General features: G+C 35.8%; 1 protein-coding gene across 1 annotated transcript in view; it reads left to right on the top strand.

Moving 5' to 3' along the window:
• Window positions 1-16,124, top strand: part of RAD54B (RAD54 homolog B) — a 111,556-nt gene that overhangs the window by 57,202 nt on the left and 38,230 nt on the right. The window contains exons 4-5 of the mRNA XM_040261064.1: window positions 7,668-7,862; window positions 12,194-12,475. Of these exons, the coding sequence (XP_040116998.1) occupies window positions 7,668-7,862; window positions 12,194-12,475 (477 nt within the window). The remainder of the gene's footprint in view (window positions 1-7,667; window positions 7,863-12,193; window positions 12,476-16,124) is intronic.

Here is a 16,124-nt window from a genome sequence, read left to right on the forward strand (position 1 = left end):
AGCAAAATTTGATTTAGCAAAACTATTTGGTAGAAATTACGGTTATGAAAGAATTTATGTTGGCAAAAATTAAAATGCATAAGGAAGTGATAAATCTTTGTTATAACATTTACTTGGAAAATAATCCTGAATGTACAGTGTGTACAACTATGCAGCTGAGTTCAAAGTTAATTTCTAAGGCTACTTTCTCATGAAAATTAGTGTTGAGGTAATTCTATTTTAATATCTTTATAAACATGAAGTGAAAATGTGCCTAGAATAAAAATGGCAGTTTTGGAAACTACCTGTTGTTACGGGAGTATGGGATGGCCAAGGTCCAAAGAGACACTCCTCTCAACACTCTACAGTTTTGTGGGAAAGGCTGGCATTAAATAATTTGTCACATAATTGCTGAGTTAATGCTGAGATAACACAACTTGATGTAGTTTTACAGTCAGGGAAATTTAAACTGTATGGAAGGGTGACTTAGAAATTAATTTAGATAAGCATGTTGAAGGAAGAGAAGTAGAAGGAACTTTGGCTGGAAGTAATGTTTTCTTCAAGACCTTGAACACAAGTAGATGATTAGATTTACATTTAAAAACTCATGTGTGTAAGCTCAGTCGCTCAATCTTGTGAGACTCCTCAGTCCATGAAATTTTCCAGGCAAGAATCTTGGAGTTGCCATTTCCCTCTCCAGGGGATCTTCTCAACCCAGGGATTGAACTCGTGTCTTCTGCATTGGCAGGCAGATTCTTTACTACCGCACTACCTTGGAAGCCTACATTTAAAAATAAATAGAGTAAACATGGAAAATGGCTTTGGGTGTAGGGGTGGCAAGAGAAGACTATTGATAGAACTGTTGAGAAGACCCTGCAATATTTCCATAGTCCAGAGATGATTATTTGGAAAGAGTAAGGACAATGTAGAAGGCGAATAGTATACAGCTTTGAGAACCATGAAGAGGGTAGAATCAGGTGGATTTTGTGGTTGATTGACTCAGGAATTGAGAAAATGAATGTCCTGGATGATTGCCAGTTTCTTGGCTTCTTTCACTGAAAAATGGAAAAACTGAAAGAGGAGCAATTTTTGAAGAGAAGATAAGTGGACCTGGTGAGTTTGTGACATTCACGAGGCATTCATGTAGACCCAACTGTATATGTATGTACTGGTATATATACAAATTAGAGTTATGATCTGGGCTAGAGAAAAAAATATAACTTAGTTTAGTAATGGTATTGAAGCCACGGGAGCTAATTTAAGGAGATTTGTTACATAGTGAGGGGAGGCAGGCTTAGAACTCAGGGCTGAAGAGCTCCAATAAACAAAGGTTAGACAGGAAGTAAGAACTGGCAAAGATGATTAAGAAATAGCAATCAAGGAAGAGGAAAATTTGAAGTGTGTTAGAAGCTATAAAAATAGAGTTCAGTATTTTAGGAAGAAATGGTCAACATTATCCAATACTTTGAGGAACTTTGGTCAGAACTAAAAAGTAAAGAGCTCTTTTTTGTGTGTGTGTGTGTGGTTTCTTATTTCTTTTTTTTAAATATAAATTTATTTATTTTAATTGGAGGCTATACTTTATAATATTGTAGTGGTTTTGCCGTGCATTGACATGGATCCACCACGGGTGTACATGTATTCCCCATCCTGAACCCCCCTCCCACCTCCCTCCCCATCCCATCCCTCTGGGTCATCCCAGTGCACCAGCCCTAAGCACCCTGCCTCATGCATCAAACCTGGACTTATTGGCCTTTAACACAGCAACTTTGGGGCAGGCCTGACTGGAAGCCAAGTTGGTGAAGTTCAGAAGTTGCGAATTTGAAGAAACCGAGGGAGTGAGTGGTTATTCAGATGATTATAGTGGAAACAGTGGGGACAGGTAACTTTCAGGCAATATAAGTTCCCTTTTTATGTGTGTGTTCTGGTTTATCCTTGAGCATAACACATCACAGAACTTTATTTTTCCATGCTATGGCCTTTTCCTGTGATTTACTGTGGGGAAAGGATTTTAGTAGGGGGAAGTCAAGTGATCTTTTTAAGAGCTCTTTCTTACCTCTAAAATAATGTACTGGTTCTCCCTCCAATCCCATAGTTTCTCATTAAAAATAGAATCAGCCTTTTGACCTGTTACTACAACATAATCATTTATTGAGTTACAGTATAATGTTTAATAATTTCTAGTGAGTGGGCTTATGTCGACCTGGTGCATTTTAATCTGTTAAATTCTATGCGTTGCCAAAATAAACGGTTTTCTTTTTTTTTAGGAGGGAGGGATAGAGAGGAGTGTTTAAATAACCTGGGCCTATTTAAGATTTCACAGATTATTTGAAATTTTATTATAATAAAATGTCTAGTGAATTCCTTATAATAAAGAGGATATAAATGGATTTTTGATTCTTCTAGCACATTCAACACTAAGTATTCACCTTTTACATATTAAAATATAATAGTATTATATTTTATTTTAATTTTTAAATTTTTAGTTTTTTTATTCATGTAATTTTGGTTGTACTGGGTCTGCATTGCTGTGCACAGGCTTTCTCTAGTTGTGGCAAGCAGGGGCTACTCTGTTGCCCTGTGCCGGCTTCTCATTGCAGTGGCTTCTTTTGTTGCAAGTCCAGGCTGTGGGCATGTGAACCTCAGTAGTTGCAGCATGCTGGCTGTAGAGCTTGAATTCAGTATTGTGGCACAGGGGCTTGGTTGCTTCACAGCATGTGGAATCTTCCTGGACCAGGAATCAAACCCTTGTCCGTTTGGCAGGTGGATTCTTATCCACTGCATCACCAGGAAAGTCCTTTATTTTAACTTTGACATAATTTCTTACTAATTCAAGTTCTCTTTATTGCCCGTTTTCTACTTATAGATTTCACTGAAATTTTGCAATAAGAGTTTGAGTTTAGACTGCATTTTGGGCAGTCTGTAAGTTGTTGGATGAATGAATGTTGAGGGTTTTCAGATCAGATTGAAAATTCAGTTTCAAAAGGTGAGGAACTTAATTTAGGTACATCCTTTATAATATGAACTTAGAGAAGTCAAGCAAAGAGGAAAAGTAACTATATATAAAAAAGGTCTCACCACTAATAATAAAATCCAAATTACCATGTTAAATGCCATTTCTATCAAATTGGTAAAGATGATTGTTCACACAAAAACCTGTACATAAATGTTCATAGTAGCTTTATTTGTGATAGTGAAGAGCTATTAATGGAAACACCTCAATAAATAATAAGGAACAAAATAATAAAGAACAAAGTTGATATATAGGCATCAACTTGGGGTAAATCTCAAAGACATAATACTGAGTGGGAGAAACCAGCTTGTAAGGTGGTGTACTGTATGATTTCGATTTATTGGAAACATTCTTGAAAAGACAAAACTATATTGGTAGAAAAACAGATTAGTAACTGAATAGGGTAAGGGTGTGACCAAAAGAGAATAGCATGAGAAAGTCTTTTTTAAAAAAATAACTTTATTTTTGGCTCTGCTGGGGCTTCATTGCTGTGCAGGCTTTCCTCTAGTGGAGAGCGGGGTTCCTCTCGCTGCCGTGAGCCAGCTTCTCTTGCAGGTCTTCTCTGGCTGCGGAGGATATGCTCTAGGGAATGAGGACTCAGTAGTCGCAGCTCCTAGGCTCCAGAGCACAGTCTCAATAGTTGTGCACAGGCCTAGGTGCTCCGAGGTACGGGGAATCTTCGCAGATGAGGGATCAAACCCATCTTTTACACTGGCAGGCGGACTCTTTACCACTGAGCCAGCAGGGAACTCCCATGAGGGAGTCCTTTGGAGTGATGGAACTCATCCTGACTGTGGTAGTGGGTAAATCAATTTATACCTGTGTTAACATTCATAAAACTACACCAAGAGAAAGTGTCAATTTTACTGCATGATAATTGTAACAATAAAAATAATACAGTTAAAAATTGGTAAGATGATATTAAATATAGTAGTGAAGTGGATCCTGTCTTTGTGGGAATATCATTGGTAATACATTATGCAGATATAAAGCATCATTTTACTGTTTAATGATATGAGAAATGTATTCAAAATAATATATGAAAAGAGAATAAAAAACTACACCATATTTTCTATATTAGAAGTGTATTTTCCCTCAAAGAAGTGTATAAAGTTACTCTCTGTTCAAACACCCTCATTTGTGATAGGAAGGCCAGGAAAGTGGAGCCACCGCCCTTCAATCCTTTCTGTTCTTGACTGTTGTGTTTGGGATTACAGCAGCTAGAATCCTTTCAAGGGATTAAGTTGTTGGGCCAAGCATTCTGGACACAACTTCTTAGCTTCACGTCAATCAATTGTTTTCTTAGAAAAAAACCTTGCTGGTTTCAGATAGTCAAAATTCACTTTCTCCATCTATGAATGCCAGTGATGCACAAATGAATTTTCTGAATTCTAATAGAGTGGTTTTTCAGACTTTCAGGAGACTGATGTACCTGGCTTGAAGTTGTACACATTTTTTTGTTTGTTTGTTTGGTTTTTGGACATGTGTTTTCTTCTCTCTTTAGTAAATATTTTCCAGTGGAATGGCTGGTTGTAGTAGGTGTATGTTTAACTTTTTAGGAGTCTATCTTATTGTTTTCCAAAGTTATTGTACTATTTTACATTCCTTCCAGTAGTGTGTGATATTTCTAGGCGCTCTATATTTTTTTTCCAGTTATAATTGACTTTACATTTTGCTAGCACTTAAGATAGTTTTAAAAATTTTAGTCAGTCTAGTGTGTGGTGTTATCTCATGTTTTTAAACAACTTCATTGAGTTATAATTCACATTCCACGTAATTCACTCATTATATGATGGCGAGGCCTGGAGTGGTAGTTCATGGGGTCGACTGCATGAACTGACACGACTGAGCGACTGAACAACAGCAACGTAATTGACTCATATAAAGTATATAATTCATGATTTTTTAGTAGTATATTTACAGTTATGTGCAGCTATCACCACACTTTTAAGATGTTTTCAGTACTTCAAAAAGAAATCCTGTGGTCTTGACCTTTCAACCCCCATACCCCCTGCCCCTAGTCTCATCCTCACCTTCCAGCCCTAAGCAACCAAACTGCTCTCTATCTCTATAGACTTTCCTGTTCTGGACACTTCATATAAATGGAATCATGTAATGTGTAGTCTTTTGTGATTGCTTCTCTCACTTAACATAATGTTATTAAGGTTTATATGTGTTGTAGCCTGTATCAGTAGCATTCCTTTAAGGGCTGAATAATATCACGAATAATATCACTAATAATAACGTGATGTACCACAGTTTGTTTATTCATTTGTTCGTTGAATGGCCATTTGTTTCTACCTTTGGGCTATTATGAATAATACTGCTATAAACATTCATGTGCAAGTTTTTTTGTGTGGATATGTTTTTCTCTGTCTTGAGCATATACCTAGGAGTGGAATTGCTGGATCAAATGGGAACTGTAACCTTTTGAAGAATCGTGAAACTGTTTTTTAAAGTGGCTGGACTATTTTATATTCCCACTGGTAGTGAGTGAAGATTCCAGTTTCTTTGCATCTGCACCATACTTGCTTTTATCCATTTGAGACTAATCATCTTAGTAGATGTGAAGTATATCTTGTGTTTTTTGTTTGCATTTCCCAAATGGTTAATGATGTTAAACATCTTTTTATGTACTTACTGACTTTTTCTATATATTCTTTGCTGAATTATCTGTTCATGCTTTTTTGCCCATTTTCTATTGATTTGTTTGACTTTGTTTTCTTAATAGCATCCTTTAAAATTTTGGATAAAATTAAACATATATTTTATTTTTAATGTTTTATACATTTGTATTTTAAGAAACCTTTGCCTGCTTCAAGATTACAAATATCTTCTACTACATTTTCTTGTAAAAGTTTGTAGTAAAATTTTACATTTAAGTCTATGATTCATTTTTCTTTAAATTTTGTATACAGGGTGAGTTAATGGTTGATGTTCATCTTTTTTCTGTGTGACTATCCAGTTAACTCAGCATTTGTTTGAAAATGCTTATCCCATTGGATTTGTTTTGCCAACTTTGTTGAAAATCAATTTGTTTTACCAACTTTGTTGAAAAATAGTGGCCATACACAGTGGCCACTATTTCGTTGCGTTGATCATTGTGTCTTTCTTTTAAATACCAAAATATCTTCATTTTTGTTACATGATAGTTAACTTTGAAATGAGATGGAATAAGTCATTAATTCTCAGTCCTTTGTTTTTAGTTTCCCTGTGGATTTCTATGTAGACAGTTTTATCATCTGCACATAGGTACAGTTTTACTTCTCTTCCTTTCTGATCTTTATACTTTTTGTTTTTATTGCCTTATTGCATTGGCTAAGACTTTCCAGGACAACATTGATTAGAAGTGGTGAAAATGGGGATTCTTTTTTTATTCGTAGTCTCAGGGCTTTTTCTTTTCCTATTTAAGTAGGTGGGTGTATTTTAAAAGATAAAGTAATAATTTGGCTTTTGTTTTGTAAATTCTGTTGTTTTGGTAGCTTTGGAGGTCAAATGTGTATTTGGTAAAAGATAACAGTGAATAGCTCTTCAATAATAGGGGAATGAGATTTTCCTCTCTTCAGCTGGAGTAAGCTTACCTAGTCATTGAAAAATATAGTATACAAGTTAGGTGAGAAGCAAGAGCTAGGGCTCAATATGAGGATGCTGTGTATTTCTCACGGAAGTGCTCACGGTTAACTGCCAAGGGGAAAAAAGAATAAGACCGAGTAATAAGGGGAGATTGTGTCTTTTGTGTCAAGTGTGCTTTGAGTTCATAGATAACTTAAGAGTGTTTTTGCTTCAAAGCACTAAAAGATACCATCATATCGAATACATACCTCTCAACCTATTCTGCTGTTATCCTTTGTCTTATTACGTTTTGTCTTTTTCAAGGTCTGTACTTTACATCCAGTAAAATTTATAGCTCGGAATGATCCGCAGTGATTTCTGTTAAATGTATTCATCTATGCAGCTATCACCCAGAACAAGTTGTTCTTTCCTGTCCCTTTCCAGTCCGTTTCCCAACTCCAGAGCCAGCAGCCACTTTCTGGTTTCTGTCACCATAAGTCAGTTTCCCCATTGCTGAAAAAGTTTCTCTGTTAGACCCTTTGGATATGTTTTTGTAAGGTGATGCTGGGAATGTTTTTAAGAAGAATATAGACTTTCATAAGGAACTTTAAATTTCCTGATCATATACTACTGAATTCTCAGAATCAGTGACCCAGCCTGACAGCTAGCTCCCTAAGCTAGGAGACAAGAATATATTGATGACATTTTAGTCTGATTGCTGCTTTAATGTTTTACCTTTGTTCTTATTGAAAAAACTACAGGTTTTTCTTTTAGAGAACTCTGTGATCTTGTATTACTTTTCCTTGATATATCTTGTCATGTGATTTTAGGTATTTTTCCATGGATGCTGAAATTTTATCTTTAATTACTAGAGTTTTGAAATCTTACCAGTGATTATTATGTTTTTCTACTTCTACTAAGTTTGTATGATGATAAGAAATTTACATTCTGTTCTCGTGATAATGCTAGAAGCTGATATTTGAATTTCCCAGTTTATAACATATATATGAAAAAATACTTAATACAATCCAATTTGCTTGTGCTTTTATTTTGCTGAGTGATTTTATTATTTAAATATTAATGTCATCTATAATAATTGATTTTTATTTTGTTTATATTCTAGTTCCTTCAGCCCCTAAAGAAATAACAATCTCTAAGGGACAAGAAGAGAAACCTGATAGCCTAGTTAAATATTTCAGTGTTGTTTGGTGTAAAGCGTCAAAGAAAAAACACAAAAAGTGGGAAGGTGATGCTGTTCTTATTGTAAAAGGAAAGTCATTTACCTTAAAAGATTTGGAAGGCAAAGACATTGGAAGAGGTATTGTGATATTACCTGATGTTTATCATTTGGTCTAAAGTTAATATATGTATCTGACTACAAAATTGAAATGTAATTGTGTTTTATGAAGGTGTTCTTTCTTGACTTTCATGTATAAATTATCTGATAAACATAAATTTATCTTGTAATAGCAAGTCTGACAGTCTTATGTATACTCAGTGAGATGAATCTCAACCCATGGTATCATTTTCTTTGAATATAAAATGATTAGCTAAATATATAGTTATATTGGCATTTTTCTGAGATTAAGCAGTTTTTCTTTGTGTGTTTTCATCTTTTTTCTTTTTTTCCAGAATGCTGAGTGATTAAAATTTAAAAAGATGTGGGTATTAGGAATAGAATGATATCTGACTTCAGTCAATCAGTCAGTTCAGTTGCTCATTCGTGTCCGACTCTTTGCGACCCCACGAATTGCAGCACACCAGGCCTCTCTGCCCATCACCCACTCCCAGAGTTCACTCAGACTCACGTCCATTGAGTCGGTGATGCCATCCAGTCATCTCATCCTCTGTTGTCCCCTTCTCCTCCTGCCCTCAATCCCTCCCAGCATCAGTCTTTTCCAATGAGGCAACTCTTCACATGAGGTGGCCAAAGTATTGGAGTTTCAGCTTTAGCATCATTCTTTCCAAAGAACACCCAGGGCTGATCTCCTTCAGAGTGGACTGGTTGGATCTCCTTGCAGTCCAAGGGACTCTCAAGAGTCTTCTCCAACACCACAGTTCAAAAGCATCAATTCTTCAGCGCTCAGCTTTCTTCACAGTCCAACTTTCACGTCCATACATGACCACTGGAAAAACCATAGCCTTGACTAGATGGACCTTTGTTGGCAAAGTAATGTCTCTGCTTTTCAGTATGCTATCTAGGTTGGTCATAACTTTTCTTCCAGGGAGTAAGCGTCTTAATTTCATGGCTGCAATCACCATCTGCAGTGATTTGGAGTCCAAAAAAATAAAGTCTGACACTGTTTCCACTGTTTCCCCATCTACTTGCCATGAAGTGATGGGACCAGATGCCGTGATCTTCGTTTTCTGAGTGTTGAGCTTTAAGCCAACTTTTTCACTCTCCACTTTCACTCTCATCAAGAGGCTTTTTAGCTCCTCTTCACTTTCTGCCATAAGGGTGGTGTCATCTGCATATCTGAGGTTATTGATATTTCTCCCGGCAATCTTGATCCAGCTTGTGCTTCCTCCAGCCCAGCGTTTCTCATGATGTACTCTGCAGAGAAGTTAAATAAGCAGGGTGCCAATATATATAGCCTTGACGTACTCCTTTTCCTATTTGGAACCAGTCTGTTGTTCCATGTCCAGTTCTAACTGTTGCTTCCTGACCTGCGTATAGGTTTCTCAAGAGGCAGGGCAGGTGGTCTGGTATTCCCCTCTCTTTCAGAATTTCATTATGTAACTTCAATGATACCTAATAAAAATTGGAAAATAGCAAGGAGATAACAGATAGAGATAGCTTAGATTAATTCATCTAAATTGGAGGTAACTGTTATTTCCATTATAAAACATTACCAACATGATTCATTTGCATAAGTTAGCCCACAAAATCAGAGTATGTAAAGTTATCATGGTCTTTTTACATTGTCTCTTAAATTACTCTTTAATTCTGAGTGTGGCCCATAATTATAAAGTCTGTTCTACATGTTGAAAATAACATAGTTTGTAGTTTCAATAACTATGCTAGGAGTAAGCATTCAAAGAGGGTTATAGTTTGTAGTTTAGTTGGGACAGGGCAATGTAATTGATAATTAGGAAGCACTAAGATAATTGTTTCAATGAGAATGTTTGTTAAGTACAATAGGAGCATATATAGAAGGACCATGTAAATCAGCCTACGAGGCTAAGGGAAAGCTTCAAAGGAGTTATTGTTTAAGGTAATATGTGAGGGATGAGTAATTTTGTAGGGAATGAGAAAGGGGCATAGCATATGTACTGGTATAGGCAAGAGTGAATTAAAACTACTTCAGTGTTTCAGGAATGTAGTATGCGAAGGGCAGTGACAGAGGGGCAAGAGTTGAGGCTGAATGGAATTATCTGCAGTAGAATTTTTTATTATGAAAATATTGAACAAATACCATATATCCAATATTATGCTTAGTGTTTAGAGAAATTAAAAAGAAAATTAGCAATACACATTCCATGTTAGTTAAATACTAGTAGCTCAGTTGTGTCTGACTCTTTGCAACCCCATGAACTATAGCCCACCAGGCTTCTCTGTCCATGGAATTCTCCAGGCAAGAATACTAGAATGGGTTGCCATTCTCTGTTTTAGGGGATCTTCCTGACCCCGGGATTGAACTCAGGTCTCTTGCACTGCTGGCAGATTCCTTACCCTCTGAGCCACCAAGGATTGAGACTAAATTTTTTTGAGAACTTGTTTATACTTAATTAGTGAAATTATATTCTAAAGCCCCCTAGCTAGGAAAAAAATTACCAAAATTACCCTGGAATATCTGTTACCCATAACTATAGTATATATGGTTTTAAGTATGTGTAGTTTGGATTAATAATAAAATGATCTCCCAGTTGCAAGTAGTGGAAAAAAGTAGAATCACCTCTATACAAGTAGAATCACCTCTGGTGCTTTTTAAAAACGCCAGTGCTTAGGCCTTGATCTCTGAGGCTGTGATTATTTGGTCTGGATGATGGGGAGAGGGACTGAACATCCATATATTTTAGGTTTCTGGATGACTCTCATATCCACTAGGAGTTGAAAATCACTGGTTTAAAAAATTAGTTTATTGGCTTTCAAAGTGAAAGCATCCAAATATAAGACTTGGTTGCTTAATTATAACATTAGTAAATATATCAACCTGGAGTTAATCTTGCAAGTTATCACCTATAATACAAGCAGTTTTTCTTTTAAATAATTTGGATATTCAGCATTTAAATATTATTATAAGAATAAACACTCATAAGAAACCTGAAGGCTGGAATGCTGAAATTGCTAATAGCTTGTGATAATATAGTCAGATTCAGTTGGTTTTTATTCCACATACCCAGCAAAGAACAAGTGTGGGAAACAGAGTTCAAGAGTTTAAAGAAAGTCTTCTGGAGATGTAGAGATGTTTGAGACGGTCATCACTAGGGAGCAAAGTGAAACGAGAGATTTTGCAGTTGCAGAGCCTCTCCAAGATGCCTCAAAGTTAAATTTATTCTTATCTCCCATTTTCATGTAATTAATGGTAATTGGATTAATAGGGTTGGATTCAGTATGAAGATAAAACAGTTATCTTCATTAATATGGAGAGGTCAGGACTGCTGTTGAATTGAAACAGCTTGGGAAATGGAGGGCTGAGTCTTTTAGCATTTAGAAACACCAGCCAAATAACTATTTGGCTTCATCTTAGAGCTTTATCATTAGTAATTGAAAAATGTATGTTATGTAGCTCCCAGTTGTCAGAGATTGTGATTATTAGCCCAGTGTTAATAGGGAATTGTAGCAATTTTCCAGCTAGTTTAAAAGGGTCATGTAATGTTATCTAAAATATGATGATCTTTTATTTTTGTTTTTAGAAACTTTAAAGTTTTTGGTATACACAGTTTTGCCCCTCACAGTGGCAAAAAAAGCATGCATTTAATGTTCTAAGCAGAGGAGTATAAAAGTCCCTCACTCTATCTGATTAATGAGTTCATTTTAAGCAGACCATGATAACTTACTCTTATTTATATTGCATCAACACCTTACATATGGCAGCACCTAATAAATATCTGTTGAGTTAATAATAATTCAAACAAGTGTGGTATTATAAAATATCCTGCTTTTTATTCAAGAGCGAGAACTTGGACTATCAGCAGCGTCTGTGACAAATGTAGTTTTACTCTGCTATCGCAGGTGGACGAGTACAGTACTAGTTGAGTTAGAAATTGCTTCTATTGCTAGTTCTTCACATTTCCACTTGTTTCTAAGTGGAAATAGAGCTGCCCTGACATTTGTCTAGATTGTTCACAAGAAAGGAGGGTCCATACATAGAGTACCAAAACCCTTCTTCACTTGATTTTCTATAGACAGCAGATGGCAAAACTATGCATACAGTAGACTGTATTTTAAGTAATTAAAGTCTTGGCTCTCTAAACCTTACCTAATTTTTATAACTATATAATTATTTATTCCTTTTGATTTTTGCATGTGTGTATTTTTACTAAAAGGATAAATCATGTTTTTGTTCTGGCTAGTGGGTTATTATGCGAGGCTATTTGCATTCAAAGTAATTTTCACTCTGTACAGTTATAAGAAGAGACTCTGGTTTTACTAATTAAGTTATCTTAGAGTGTCAATAAATTAATTTTTTCCTTCTCAATTTAAAGGCACTGTATATAAATTGAAAGAGCTTGAAAAGATTGAAGAGGGTCAAACAATGATGATTGGTGGAAAAGAAATAGAAGTCATGGGTATCATCTCTCCAGATGATTTCAACAGTGGAAGATGTTTTCAGTTTGGAGGAGGATGTTCTGCTGTCTTCAGTTCTTCTCAAGCTGCCAAGAAGTGTTTGTCTAACCCTTTCAAAAGTGTCTGTAAACTCAGTTCAAAGGAAAATAAACAGAACAGTTTCCAAAATTGCAAGCCACGCCATGACCCATATGCGCCAAGTAAGATTTAAAAACTTAATATGAGTTTTCTGTTTTTACTGTCTAAAGATATTTTGGTATGTGAATTTAAAGTTAAATTTTGTTTTGACACTTTCAGGTAAAAGTATGTATCATTTTTCAGATATATAGTCTGACATAAGGGATAATGTTGAAGTTGAATAATAATATAGTTTGAGAATTATTTCATAAGTAAATGTTCAATTGCCAGAGTATAGTAACCAAAATACATGTGTTGAAGGAAAATTGTGCAAATTATAGATGTATACACACATACATGGGTATGATTTCAACAAAACCTGATATCTTTTGTAGGGAGAAAAATTAGTAAATTTATAGATTAGAAATATTTTTGAACTTCCATTTTGAAGACTGTATGCTTTGATCACAACAATTAGTAATTAGTGACTTAATTGAGTATTAAAATATTGAAAGGTGAAAAAAATAATGGAAGGTGAGATTTCATGTAAAGAATTCAGATTTTATTCATGAGAATTCAATCCAGTCAAGTTAATTTTCACATTAATGAATTTAATTTAAAAATTGCATCAGAAATAAAACCTAGTCTGTTTATGACTTTTTAAGATTTGATTGCTCAGTCAACAAGTATTTCTTGTGTTCCTTTTATACATTGGGCCCAGAGGTAAAACTGTCATTACAGAGCTTCTCATTTGGTGACGTGACCGACATAAAATTTGAGTTATATTAAGTCTGTGATTCATTTTGCCTAAAATTTTGTGTACAGGCTGAGTTAATGATTGATGTTCATCTTTTTCCGTGTGGCAGTAAGTAAGGCAGTGGATGTGCTCAGCTGTGTCTGTCTCTTTGTAAGCCCATGGACTGCAGCCTGCCAGGCTCCTCTGTCCATGAAATTGTCAAGGCAAGAATACTGGAGCAGGCTGCCATTTCCTTCTCCAAGGGATCTTCCCAACCTAGGGTTCGAATTGTCCTCTCTTGCATCTTCTGCATTGGCAGGTGGATTCTTTACCACTGTGCCATCTGGGAAGTTCTTTCCATGTGGATATCCAGTTAATTCAGCATTTGTTTGAAAAGACTTATTCCTGTTGAATTTGTTTTGTTATGTAGAAGTTGGAGAATAGAGTAAGCTTTTCTCATAATGGTAATAAAAATATTGAAATAATTATAAAAATAACTCTTAAAATAGCTATAAATAGAAGTATTAAGGACTTCCCAAGTGGCTCTGGTGATAAAGAATCCACCTGCCAATACAGGAGACATAAGAGACGCAGGTTCAGTCCCTGGGTTGGGAAGATCCCCTGGAGAAGGGCATGGCGACCTACTCCAGTATTCTTGCCCAGAGAATCCTGTGGACAGAGGAACCTGGCGGGCTACAGTCCATAGGGTCACAAAGAGTCAAATATAACTGAAGGGACTTAGAATGCATGCATGCTTGCAAAAAGTATTAAAATAACTATTTTCCCCTCTTGCCATTTTGGAAACAGAATTTTTGAAATAAAAGGACTTTTTAGATAATTTAGACCAATTCCTTCACTTTGCGTTTGAGGAAACTGAGTACCAGAAGGATTAACTGACTTGCTTAAAGTAGGTATTGGCATAATTTGGATTAAAACACCCAAATTAAAAATTCCTTGCTTATTCTAGCTCATTTGAGACTTAATTGAAATTTAGAGAGTGGGAGTTTCTGCTTCTGATTTTTCTCTTTGTGTGAATATTTTGTCTGTCACACTGGCTCATAAGCTTCCTTCTGCCCTTTATGCTTCTTTCTCTTCACCTTCCTGGTACGTAGTAGAGAGCTGTGGTGAACTGAAAAGAACACTGTGCTTAGTCAAGGACCTGAGTTAGAGTCCTGCTTTTGCCACTAAACTACTGATTCTTCGACCAGTTGAGGTAGTCACTTACTTCGCTATGTTTTGCCTCATGTAAAATGTGGGTTTTAATAACTACCATAGAGACTTAGAGTGCCTGGTATATACTGTGTACAATAAATATTTGATAACTGAGTGAGTGAAAAATTTTATTATGATAATTTGTATATATGTGTACATGAGTTTGTGTGTGTGTGTGTGTGTGTGTGTGTGTAAGCAAGCCCTTTTTGTAAGTGATAAATACTTGATTATCCTCTCTTTCAATTTTGTTAAAGGTAGTACTAAGTTGTAGACTTAAAACTAAAGCAAGAGAGATTTTGTTAGCATTAAATGATGCTTCATGATCATTAAGGGCATCTAAAGATTTAAACTGATGTCCTATTGCTGTGGTGCTTTAGGTTTTATTTTTCTTGAAGCTTTGTGCTTTGTTAGATGACTTGTGATTCTGTGGTCCTTGCTTGAGCTGTGAATCATGTTTACCTCTATTTTCTTTTAAATTCCCTTTGTCCTTTTTAACTAATTTTTAAAATATCTTTATTTATTTATTCATAGCTTCACTGAGCCTTAGTTGCTGCGTGTGGGTTTTCTCTAGTTGCAGTGAGCAGGGGTTACTCGAGTTGCTGTGCAGGCTTCTCATTGCAGTGGCTTCTCTTGTTTGTTATGCTTGGGCCCTAAAATGCACAGGCTTCAGTATGTTGCAGAGCGTTTGCTCAGTTGCTCTGAGGCATGTGAGATCTTCCTGGACCAGGGGCCATACCCGTGTTCCCTGCATTGGCAGGTGGATTCTTAACTGCTGGACCACCAGGGAGATCCTCTTTTTGTTCTTTAAAAAAAAAAAAAAAAATGGGACCATTTCTTGGTTGGAAATCCACAAGACATACACTCTTCTTTACTACTGGGATATGGAGGAAACTCAGGGGCTGAGTTTTCCGTTTTCACTCCCTAGTCCCCTACCTGCCAGGAATTCACCTCGAAAGTAAGAGTTTCTTTTGGTTGCTCAGAAACCTGGGAAGATCCACAGAAAATCTTCCTCCAGGTAATTACTATCAGTAAACATGACCAGACTCTCATTTCTGTGACTATATATTTCCACACTGAGGGTTATTTATTAAATCCCGTGGTTTTTTTTGTTTTTTTTTTTTTTTTTGGTTGCCCTACACAGCTCGTGAGATGTTAGTTCCTGGACCAAGGTTTGAACCCGTGTCCTTAGCAGTGAAAGCACTGAGTCTTAACCACTGGACCACCAGGGGATTTCCCATATTTAGTCTCCTGGAACCTGTTGTTTTTCAGTCTCCTTTTCTCATCTTTGTTCTCTTTTTTCATATTTTAAAAAATCTATTTTACTTTTTTTAACCATGATACAGACTTACAAATATATCAAAAAAATTTTTGATGAGTTTATTATCTGATTTCAGATTTATCAATTGATACCAGCTTTCTAGTTACATTTGGTTTTGTTTTTTGAGTGATTTTAAATAAATCTTTTAAATTGTATTACCATATTTCTAAAGAATTACATTGTTATTTGATGGTTACTCCATGCTGCTTTGTCAAGATTCATGAATTTTACATTCCATGAATGAAGTAATTAATTTTAAGGAAATAATGGTGGTGAAGTCAATGGAAAATTTGTCATTCTTTCTCAGTTCTTCTGATTAATAGGAGTAATAGACATTGTTAGTAGGCATAGAAATGAAAATAAAGGAAGCCTTTATATTAAATTTGGAAAGCCTTTCCAGAATAAGAAGCTATGAGTATTAGTAAAGGCCATCTTGGCAAAATTCCAATTTGTGCTTTCAGTTGGA

This window comes from Oryx dammah, unplaced genomic scaffold (assembly GCF_014754425.2).
Source record: "Oryx dammah isolate SB20612 unplaced genomic scaffold, SCBI_Odam_1.1 HiC_scaffold_19, whole genome shotgun sequence".
Lineage (NCBI taxonomy): Eukaryota > Metazoa > Chordata > Mammalia > Artiodactyla > Bovidae > Oryx > Oryx dammah.